Genomic DNA, 12081 nt, shown 5'->3' with positions numbered 1-12081 from the left:
TTAGTCATTATTTTTATATCTTTAACTCATACACAAGTCAAACAAATGGTTAGGAAAAACACATACAGTATGCACGACAAATAATGCACAAGTAGTCATATAGTCACAATATGATGCAATGAGTTTGCAACCTAACATTTGCTCTATTTCTCTAAAGTTCAGGATATGGGTTAGTCAAGGAGGGTCAATAGTTATGAGTCCGAATGCACCGCGAGGAAGCCTTACCTTTGGAAGGGTTGGCGCGTGTGGATGGGACCCCCGCGAGTTAAACTCGCTTCCATGGTTTGGTGAATTCAACATTCTCGGATGTACCCTTCGTTACAAGGAGCGTTCGATTGGGTAGATGGAGCATGATTTCCCAGAGGGTTATGTCCATATGTAGAACACATATGGGTTTAAGAAAATAAGGAAAAACTCAATCAGGAAGTAAAATCGAGCAAACAGTACTAGAAGACCAGTCAAAACAAGAAGGTAGATTTCTGGTTCGGTAGTGGAAGAATTTGGCGCAAGAAAATAGCGTCATCGCCAAACACTGGCACTGTCGCCAGAAGACAAGGTTGTCACCTGGCGACGACCCTAACGTTTGGCGCCGACGCTTTTTTCTCAATGCTTATTCCTACATGCCTCAGCAGCTTTATGTTCTTGAATTTTCCAGTTTTTTCGTAGCATTAGTTCAATTCTAGTTGTGAAAGATATTACCCTAGATTCCTACGTGTAAAAATCCTATGTTTTTTTACTCATTACGGATGGTCTTTCCAATGAGAACCTTTTATATTCTTATGCCAATAATGTCAATAAAAATTACACACATGAAATACTTGAAACTTTTCGAGTCTCATCCCTTCATTCTAAATAATTGCCAAAATAAATTTTAGGAATTAAAATAGAAATCCTTCCCAGTGGATTCGCCAAAAAACTGTAGGGAATAGTTCAAGCCATCCCACACTTGAGCCCCACTGTGATCATACAATTAAGCATGGTGGCGTCTAAAGGGAAGGAAGCTAGAGCAAAAGAGTGGCCAACAAGTTTTAGGAACTTGTAAACCGTTCACAGGAAGAAGGTTACACCCCTTAACGATCCAGGAGATTGTTAACTCCAATGGGTCTGAAACCATGACTGGAAGTTCGGGGATGAAGGTACAAATCCAGCCTAAAAGAGACTGAACCTGCCCTAAAAATAGGCCTCTACTTTATTCTTCTCGTATTGATGTGCGCTTTCTGACTAACATGCAATCAATAGGTTAACCCTAAACCTGTTTATTTATGGTGGTTGAATATTAGTGCACAAACAAAACTATTATTGGCGATCCCTTGTATTATAATCATATTAACCTAAACAAGATTATTAATTATCTTACTAAGCGTGATTACAAGTACAAATTCCCTTTAAACATGCATAAAAGGTGTGATCAAGCAATAACAATAATAATAACCAAGCAACACAATAATAAATTATAATCATGATAATAATACTCATGTTAAAACATAATAATATTAGCAAGATCCTAGGCATGATACTAACAAGATTAATAACAAACCCTAGCATGTCACTAAACATTAAAGATCAAAGCTTTAGCCTTAATATGATACTAACATGATATAAGGAAAGGCATAGGAAGCATCATAATAATCATAATTGATATTAGAAACTTAATTATTACCCTAAACATGATACTAGGAAGCAATAAAACATCCTAACATGATACTAGGAATCAATAAAACAATATAAGCATGATTTCTATATCAAAAGATCAATTAAACAATTAAAGTACTTACTTTTGTGCCTCGTATCCCTTTCTAATAACAAAATACACACGCTAGTAACTTCAAGAAAGAGTAATAAACAAACAATTAAATCAAATAATTGAAATAGAGACCAAACCCTTAGAAATTATTAACCTTTCACGCCTAGGGCAAGGACAACTTCGAACTTGGGTAGGTGTTTCTAGAACTAATGTATGAGGAATTTTGTAAGAGGGAAGGTTTAGAAAAAGAAAAGGGAGAGAGAAAGCTTCTAGCTTTTAGAGAGAGAGAATTGTTTATTGTAGATGTAGATGATCTTAAAACAGGGAGATACGACCCCTATTTATAAGAAAAATAACACGGGATCGAAGAGAATCACATTCGGAATCAAATTCCTCCCGTCGCAAACGACAGGAGCCAGCGCCAAACGACGAGCTCGTTGCCAGGTGACGAAGGCCAACGCCAGGCGACGAAGGTCAGCACCTGGCGACGACTCTGTCATCTCATGTTGGTCCAAAAGTCAATGCGCTTTTCCACGCGTAATTACCTTTAACACCGGGTGCAGGTAATCATGCGTTCGAGAAGTTTCCGAAATCAGATTAAATATATTTTAATCTAAGTAAAAGAATCTTTTAAAAAACATAATTAATAGGCCCTCCTCTAGATTATCGGGCCACCTTTGAAAATCATTGGGACTAATCTAATTTAATCCATAACTTCCTCATAAGTCATCGGAATTGGGCCTATAATATATCATTGGAAAGCTCTTTTCGAGCCCAATCCAATTACACTATTATTTGACCTCTATTATGGACTGAACCAAATTGGATTGGCTATTTTTCATAAATAGGAGTATGAAAAGAAATATTTTTAGAAAAAAGAAAGAGAAATATTTTAATAAAAAAATCCTCATTACTAGACTTTCTACACTTTCACCTCGTTCGATAATCAAATGACGTGAAAGGTATTCATCACTGGGTTTGGTTTTGGGGAGACACAATTGGGTGTCTACAGTTTCATTCGCCTTACAAAACAGTCTGTTGTATATTTTTCGATGTTGTCAGGAGGACTAATTAATTCTAGCCACTCCATGAGCCACATCAGTAAAAATCCAATACAAATAATTAGTATTACTATACAAAAATATATGTTTTTTATTTCTATAAATAAAAATATTATCTTTCTACCTGTAATAAAATTGGAGATCTTCGAAAAGGTGCCTTTGGATTTTTCTTTAATTCATCCAAACTAAGCATAGTTTCTCCAACAATTAATGGCATTGGATTCCTCTCTGATTCAATTTGTTCCATGACAAACACTAAAATTACTTGACCCTCACAATTATTTCCACTAATGAGGAGATATTGGCTAAACATGCAAAAGAGAAAAGCTCTCCTCCTATAAACATGAAAAGACTCAGAATATGGTCTATCAAAGTAATGGCGTGCAAATTATTTCAGTTTAACTACAGTTCCATCTACAATACAAGAGACAAATGCAGAATATGAAAAATACCTCCTCCCCTCCCTCTAGCAAAGCAGGTTATGGAGCCAAGAGCGGCAGCAATGCCTCTATGTAGCATAGCCCCGGACGGGCATGAGCCCGTTAGGCGTGTCCTCTAGCGACCTACTCGCCAAGGTCCTCAATCTCGCCTTATCGAACATATATATGCCGATAAGGGAGAGCAGGAACAACAAAAGCCTCTGAGGAGTGCTGAATAGCCACTCTCTCACCTAGATACACCGCAATGTCATAAGTCCCCTGGAAGTACCGACGTTGAGCAGTGTGCTGCGCAGCAAGCATAGGAATGTTGAAAACGGCCCATGGCCGAAACTCTACGGCCGACTCTAACAAAATGCATATTCATAAGATAAAATCCTATTAAAGGTATAAAAAGGTAAGTATCCGAGGAATATACCGAGAGGATCAACTCTCGAACGCGTCTAGTAGTAGCCGCATCATTGTGACGACCTCCCCAACCGGCGGCAACGAGGAACTCATGAGGTGAAGGTCTTGCCGGCGAGAGGGGCGGAAAGTACTCATAGAATAAGATCTATGAGGATAAAGAAATGTCAATAAATGTCAACACAGATCTAGAGCTAACTTAGCTAAAGAAAATAAAGTGTACTTCTACGACTCTCCAAAAGCTGGAAAGCGTGATATCTCCCTCGAATGAGCTATGACAACTAACAAATCGCAGTCTAACTAGGAAGTCCGCATAGGCCAAGCTAGTCTAATTATACGACCCGACCATGTGAAGGTCGCAAAGATCAGGTAAGTAGTAGAGTAGCACTCGACTACCTTTTTAGGCGAGAAGGTCCCTGACAACAAGATGAGAGCGAAGATGCGCACCCGCTGCTTTGGGTGGTCGCGTTGTCCTGAAAAGCCTCCGCAAGTGTGGACCAGCGAATGCACCTAGAGCTGAGATGCGTTTGATTAGACTCACTACGAGGCCGAATCACTAGTGGAAAAAATCTTATTTGTAACAAGCTATTCGTAACGGGCATATGATTTCCCGTTACAATTACATCATTTGTAACGGGCAAATTCAATGTCCGTTACGAATAACCAACTAGTCGTAACCAGCAAGTCTTGCCCGTTACGAATAACCAACTAGTCGTAACCAAAAAGTCTTGTCCGTTACGAATAACCAACTAATCGTAACCAATAAATCTTGCCCGTTACAAATAACCAACTAGTCGTAACCAACAAGTCTTGCCCGTTACGAATAGGTTTCAAAGTAAACCTTAACTTTTAATTTCCCCTTTCTCTCTCTCTCAAAATATTGTTTCCCTTTTCTCTCTCCAATATTGAAGCAGCTCGGTCATCGTTCGCTCATCGTCATCCCTCAACTCCTCAGCTCAAGCTCCGTTTTTTCTCTCTCTCTATTGAGTAACGAGGATGTCAGGCGTATCGTTGCAGTGCGAAGATTGTGGAGCTCTTTTGAAATCCGTAGCAGAAGCTCAACAACATGCGGAGCTCACTTCTCTCTCCAGTTTCTCTGAATCTAATGAGCCTGTTCTTAATCTCATCTACTCTTCCTATGGCAAACCCTGCCGCTCCAAAACTGTAATCTCCTCTCTCTTTTCCATTGTTCATATTCAATTTGAAATTAGGGTTTTTTTATATGTTGAATTTGATTTATCAGGAGAGTGATTTCAAAGTAAACCCTAACTTTTAATTTCCCCTTCTTCTTGTTCCCGTTCTTAGGGTTTTCGTTTTTCGAAGCTCAGATTTTCTTTAAGTTTCGCCGCCATGGGAAGAAGTAAGATCTTCATTGATGCGTTATTTTTTCTGTATTAGTGTTTAGATTGTACTGTCAGTTGTCAAATTTTTTTTTGCATGTTCAATCGATTTTGTGAATTCAGTTTCTTCGTCAAATTGGGGTTAATATTCGAATTTCGTTGTTTTTTTCTGCTAGTTTTTGCTTGATTTTTTGTGTTGATATGATCATTTTGAGTGTTTGTTTGCTATGAAGTCTGTAACTTTTCCTATTTTTGTTTCGATTTGATCAATTTCTTTTTTAACAAATACTGATAATTTATGGTAACTCCGATGAAGTTGGGTTTATGTTTGTTTGATTAATTTATGAACAAATGACAATGAAATTGATGCAATTTTTATTTTTAGTTATTGTTTAAGATGTGTTGCGTATTAATCCGATTATTGTTTGATTAATTTTTATTTTTAATTATTGTTTTAATTATTGTTTGATTAATTTATTAACAAATGATAATGAAAGTCTTTGACTGATCTATAAGTTTACTGGAACGTGGAACATGGAACTCTCTAGTGGTTCCATTGGTTGAATTGTACTAGGGGTTCGGTTTATTACTCTGATTATTATGTGATAAATACCCATATAATATGATTTTTATGAATGGAACATTTTTGTTGCTTTGTTTTGCAGCTGAAGGGACCTGAAGGCGATCAGATCCTTGACACCCATGATAAGATCAGTGAAAAATTCGACTTTACTGCTCATAAAAAAGGACCTTTTAGTTTCTGCTTCACCAATAAGTCACCTTATCATGAAACCATTGATTTCGATGTACAAGTCGGACATTTTACATACTATGACCAGCATGCAAAGGATGGTTAGACAACAGCTTTCCCTATTTTAGCTTCATAAGAGGTTTCTAATATACTAATATAAGGTGAGATGGTTGTTTGTCAAATTTCGGTTCATGTTTGCAGAGCATGTGAAACCTTTGGTAGAGCAGATTGAAAATCTCAGTCAATGTCTTTACAACATTCAGTTTGAACAGCATTGGCTAGAGGCACAGACTGATCGAAAAGCACTAGGTACTTTATTAATCTCCTCTTGAGTTTAGAAATCAACCATTTCAGATGCCTTCTTGAATTTTAGAGTACTTTCTAATACCTACATTCCTTGTGGTCACTTCTACACGTCGTTGAATTCTTCTGTTAGTGGGCCTAACAATGGTCTGCCATAAGTAGTAATATCTCTAAGTGTCAGTATAAACTGTTATCGTGTTGAATGTCTCTTATCTGTATGACAATGCAGTGAATAAAGCTATGAGCAAGAGAGCAATCCATAAAGCCGTTACGGAATCATTTGCTCTAGTTGGTGCGAGCGTGTTGCAGATATACTTATTGTGGCGATTATTTGAAAGGAAGCTTGGGACTTCAAGAGTCTAAAAGATTCATCACATTAGTGATTTGCTAACATATTATAATCTTTGTGTTTCACTATTTTGGGAAATAGCTTAGTCTTGCTTTAGGATCTTTCTATTATGTTATTTTTAAATGAAGATATCAATGGATTTTCCCTTTCTTCTTCTTTTTTATTTTATTTTATTTATTTTTTTGTAACAAAGAATCTTTGAAGTATAGGTTTTTAATTGGGTGAATCAATGAAATTATTAAACTTTGCATATCAAAGAAATTAGTATAGGTTAACATCTTGGTGTTTCTCTGATTGTTATCTTTTGGTGCTCTTGAAGGTACTAATATGTTGCATAGAAACTGCTGGAAACACCATGACTCGACATAAGGCTCTAAAAGAACAATACTTATTCTGCTGCTCATGTCCTTGTTGCATTATATTAGTAAGTGCCTCAATTTATGTCATTTTGCATTTATCACTCTAAAGCTCATGGTGGAAGCTTGTTACTTTTTGCTGTTTAACATTGATCCATTGTATCATATCTAAGGGGAAAATGATCACATAGCTGGGCAAAAATTGAAATTCATACAAATGGATCGGAGGTCAATACACTACTCACCCCATATTGCTATAAATTATGAGTTTTATTTCTATAATTTGGACCAATACATGAAAGATGGGAAAGATAGAAGTCCCTTAGGCAATTTTGAAGCATTTTTATAGTAAATGGTCATATTTCATTGATTTCAATTCATAGAAACCAAAATATAAGTTAATTATGGATGTTATGTGTTTTATTTCTATAATTTGGACTAATACATGAAAGATGGGAAAGATAAAAGTTCCTAAGGCAATTTTGAAGCCTTTTTTGCTCTAAATGCTCCAAAAAGTGAGTAAATGGTCACTTTTCATTAATTTAAATTCAAAGAAACCAAAATATAAGTTAATTAAGGATGCTAAGTGTTTTATTTCTATAATTTGGACCAATAGATGAAAGATGGGAAAGATAGAAGTCCCTTAAGAAATTTAAAGCCTTTTTGGCTCTAAATGCTCTCAAAAGTGAGTAAATGGTCATATTTCATTGATTTCAATTCATAGAAACCAAAATATATGTTAATTATGGATGTTATGTGTTTTATTTCTATAATTTGGATTAATACATGAAATATGGGAAAGATAGAAGTCCCTTAGGCAATTTTGAAGCCTTTTTGGCTCTAAATGCTCCCAAAAGAGAGTAAATGCTCACTTTTCATTGATTTCAATTCAAAGAAACCAAAATATAAGTTAATTAAGGATGCTATGTGTTTCATTTCTATAATTTGGACCAATACATGAAATTAAAGAGAGGAAAGATAGAAGTCCCTTATTCAATTCTGAAGCCTTTTTTGCTCTAAATGCTCTCAAAAGTGAGTAAATGGTCATATTTCATTGATTTCAATTTATAGAAATCAAAATATAAGTTAATTAAGGATGCTATGTGTTACATTGTGTTAATTTGAACCAATACATGAAAGATGGGAAAGATAGAAGTCCCTTAAGCAATTTTGAAGCCTTTTTAGCTTTATACGCTCCCAAAAGTGAGTAAATGGTCACTTTTCATTGATTTCAATTCATAGAAACTAAAATATAAGAGAATTAAGGATGTTATGTGTTTTATTGTGTTAATTTAAACCAATACATGAAAAATGGGAAAGATAAAAGTCCCTTAGGCAAGTTTCAAGCCTTTTTGGCTCTATACGCTCACAAAAGTGAGTAAATAGTCACTTTTCATTGATTTCAATTCATAGACACCATAATATAAGTTAATTAAAGATTTTATGTTTTTTATTGTGTTAATTTAAACCAATACATGAAATATGGGAGAGATAAAAGTCCCTTAGGCAAGTTTGAAGCCTTTTTGGCTCTATACGCTCCCAAAAGTGAGTAAATAGTAACTTGTCATTGATTTCAATTTATAGAAATCAAAATATAAGTTAATTAAGTATGTAATATGTTTTTTTGTGTTAATTGGACCAATACATGAAAGATGGGAAAGATAGAAGTCCCTTAGGCAATTTTGAAGCCTTTTTGGCTCTATACGCTCCCAAAAGTGAGTAAATGGTCACTTTTAATTAAATTCAATTCATAGAAATCAAAATATAAGTTAACTAAGGATGTTATGTGTTTTATTGTGTTAATTTAAACCAATACATGAAAGATGGGAAAGATAAAAGTCCCTTAGGCATGTTTCAAGCCTTTTTGGCTCTATACGCTCCCAAAAGTGAGTAAACAGTCACTTTTCATTGATTTACATTCATATAAACCAAAATATAAGTTAATTAAGGATTTTATGTTCTTATTTTGTGTTAATTTAAACCAATACATGAAAGATGGGAAAGATAAAAGTCCCTTAGGCAAGTTTGAAGCTTTTTTGGCTCTATACGCTCCCAAAAGTGAATAAATGGTCACTTTTCATTGATTTCAATTCATAGAAACCAAAATATAAGGTAATTAAGGATGTTATGTGTTATATTGTGTTAATTTGAACAAATACTTAAAAGATGGGAAAGGTAGAAGTCCCTTAGACAATTTTGAAGCGTTTTTGGCTCTATACGCTCCCAAGAGTGAGATAGTGGTCAATTTTCATTGATTCCAATTCATAAAAACCAAAATATAAGGTAATTAAGGATGTTTAGTATTATATTGTGTTAATTTTAACCAATACATGAAAGATGGGAAAGGTAGAAGTCCCTTAGGCAATTTTGAAGCCTTTTTGGCTCTATACGCTCCCAAAAGTGAGTAAATGTTCACTTTTTATTGATTTCAACTCATAGAAATCAAAATATAAGTCAATTAAGGATGTTATGTGTTTTGTTTCTATATTATGAGTTTTATTTCTATAATTTGGTTCATCACATTTATTCTAATGATTGTTTTTATTATTGATTGTTTTAATTTTAATTTGTAACCTTCTTTCATATGTTTTTTTTCAATAGGATTTTTGTCCAAGGACCGCCCCGTATGATGTTGACGAGTTGAATGCGGTTTGAGAACAATGGGCGCAATACTTTAGAAGTAAATATTTATTGAATGCATAACTATTAGCTTAGGTAGGACAACGTAATATTTTTAGTGTTGTTGTATATGTTGGATAAATTTATACAAGTTTTTATTTGTAATGTGTTACTACTTCAGTTTTTATATTATGTCGTATTAATTTTTACGAAAGATTGTTCGGTATAATTGCTTATTGATAGGAACCGGTTTATTATAACATGTTTTAATTAATATATATTAATTATATATAAATACATGCTGTCGAAATTAAATAAAATGAAAATTTAATTTAATAATTATTTGTAACGGGCAGCAGAATTGTCAGTTACAAATAACCAGTTATTCGTAACGGACATTTTTGTTGCCCGTTACAAATAAGTGTTAAATTATATACAATAAAACTTTATTCGTAACGGACATTTAAGATGTCAGTTACGAATAATCACTTATTCGTAACGGGCGTTTTAGGTGTCCGTTACGAATAAGGACTTATTTTAATACTAAAAAGGATTTAATGTCCATTACGAATAAATCATTATTCGTAACGGACAGTGCTCGTTACGAATAGCAATGGCCATCCGTAACGGCCGCATACGTAACGGACGCTGCCCGTTACGGATGACCCGTTTTTGCCCGTTACGGATGATGTTTTTTCCACTAGTGAATGCTAATAGGGCCCAACAGCTCTAGTACTTCTGGAGAAAAAACGGAGATCTCGTTATCGAATGGAAGCGTGACCGAAGTAAACTCCAATCCCGTGATGAGACTGAAGTCAGTAGGGGTAACAGTCATCTCACCCTAGGGAAAATGGAATGTGTTGGTGGTGTCCTAGAAGAACTCCACCAAAGTTTGAACTACGTAGTGGCTCTGTCCGAAAGAATACATAGCCCGGGTGGCTCACAATAAAGGAGTCAAGCCACAAGACTCCCACATGAGGCGCGGACCGTTATAGTTGCGAAAATAAGTGTCGTACAAGGATCCAATGGTCGTGTTGCAAGAACCATGGCTACAACTCTCTCGCTGAAAATCCCTCGCCGAACGCGCTCCGAAATGTGAAACTCGGGCGCAAAATATAGAATGCGTTCGTCCCACTATGGGAACCTCCATAGGGAAGAAGAGGTCCCTACGCCTGCATTAACGAGATCGTCCTCCCGATGAGCCTCCTTAGAACGAGAACTGAAACCTCGTCGTCTAGCCAAGCTATATTATGCAAAATAACAGAAAATTAAGGTTCTATAGTATCTAAGATTCCCCTAGCCGCATGATACTATGTTCGCAAAAAAACAGAGTACGTAGTATTAAAACAGAGTATAATTTCAATTCAAGCATAAATAGCACTTTTCAACAATCAAACAAATTCTTGCAATACTATGTTAAATATTGTGACAACTTGGACAAGAATGGCTAACAAAAATACGAAGAACAAGTCACATTGTTCTCACGAACTCAGGGGGGTTCAACAATGGCAATTTGCTCATTTCTTCACCAAATTGAGTAAAACAAGCCTCAAAATGCTCTAAAGGTAATATATAAACATAATCGAGCAATTTCAAGGCATAAAATTCAACAAACGGAGCGAATTAAGCACAATTAGGTTCGATTTTTTTTGACAACCCGCGCATGAACATGTTCAAAATCAACAAAAACCGAGATAAGTTTGAGAAAAAATTACATGGATCGGGAAACTAGATGAAATAAGCTATGATTTGCAAGAGGTTTAAGCGAATTTGGTGGACAAACGAGCAAGAACGAGTGAATTTAAGTCTTCGAGCAAAAACACGAACACTATCAACAGCCACGACCAAATGAGGAAAAGGGGTTTTATTTCGGAAAACCCGACATCAGCGCTAGACGACAAGTTTGTTGCCAGGCGCTGACCTCTATCGCCGGGCGACAGAGAAAAATCTTGGCGACGGCGCTGACCTCTATCGCCTGGCGACAGGATGTGTGGCTGCCATAAATGACTATGCGGACCTTATACAACAATTTTGGGTTCCATGGTGCGCCAGTAAGCCCCTATAAGAAATTTGACATGGTTTTGGAATGGATTCCCTCTCCGAGCGGAATCCATCGACTCGATTACAATCACAGTAAGTGATTGACATGATAAATGATCGTCTCACTTAGCTTAAAGCGCCTAAACATTTGCTCATCGCAAATGCACTGACGTAATGGTTCACAAGCAGCAAAATGCGCCGACTCGCACAACAGTAATTTCAGCAAATATCACAGCAGCAAAGTTCAAGCGAGCATTGAGGATCAACAAGCGGTGGTCTTTGGTAATTTTCTTCGGAATATTATCACAACAAAATTGAGGATTGTTATAAGCAGAATGGTCTTCAACGACATTCCCTAGCTTGCAGAAAGTTATCACAAACAACTAAAGATGGCTGTAAGTGGAGTTATCTTCGACGACGCTCCCTAGCTTGCAGAGAGTTGTCACAAACAATGAAGGATGGCTTCAAGCTGAGTTATCTTCGATCATATTTACTAGAATGTGGAAGATGATCACAAAAACGGTAGAAGATTGCTATAAGCGGAGCAATCTTCGATGGTGTTCCCTAGTTTACAGAGAACTATCACAATGAAAATTAAAGACAGCTACAAGCAGAGCAGTCTTCAGGCGATATCCCCTAGCTTGAGGAAGATTGTCAAAGAAAATCGGTTCCTCCA

At 36.0% G+C, this 12081-nt stretch overlaps 1 protein-coding gene across 1 annotated transcript; it reads left to right on the top strand.

Moving 5' to 3' along the window:
* Positions 1 to 4496: 4496 nt before the first annotated feature.
* LOC145613547 (transmembrane emp24 domain-containing protein p24beta2-like) lies at positions 4497 to 9466 on the top strand. The gene is made up of 5 exons (XM_081668663.1): positions 4497 to 4811; positions 5653 to 5839; positions 5940 to 6047; positions 6271 to 6814; positions 9348 to 9466. The coding sequence occupies exons 1-4, from the start codon at positions 4644 to 4646 to the stop codon at positions 6402 to 6404; spliced, it is 597 nt and encodes a 198-aa protein (XP_081524789.1). The 5' UTR covers positions 4497 to 4643; the 3' UTR covers positions 6405 to 6814; positions 9348 to 9466.
* The last annotated feature ends 2615 nt before the right edge of the window (positions 9467 to 12081 follow it).

The sequence above is a fragment of the Chenopodium album genome, chromosome 3, assembly GCF_948465745.1.
Source record: "Chenopodium album chromosome 3, dcCheAlbu1.1, whole genome shotgun sequence".
In the NCBI taxonomy this organism is placed as follows: Eukaryota; Viridiplantae; Streptophyta; class Magnoliopsida; order Caryophyllales; family Amaranthaceae; genus Chenopodium; species Chenopodium album.
This window is presented reverse-complemented; position numbering and strand designations above follow the sequence as displayed.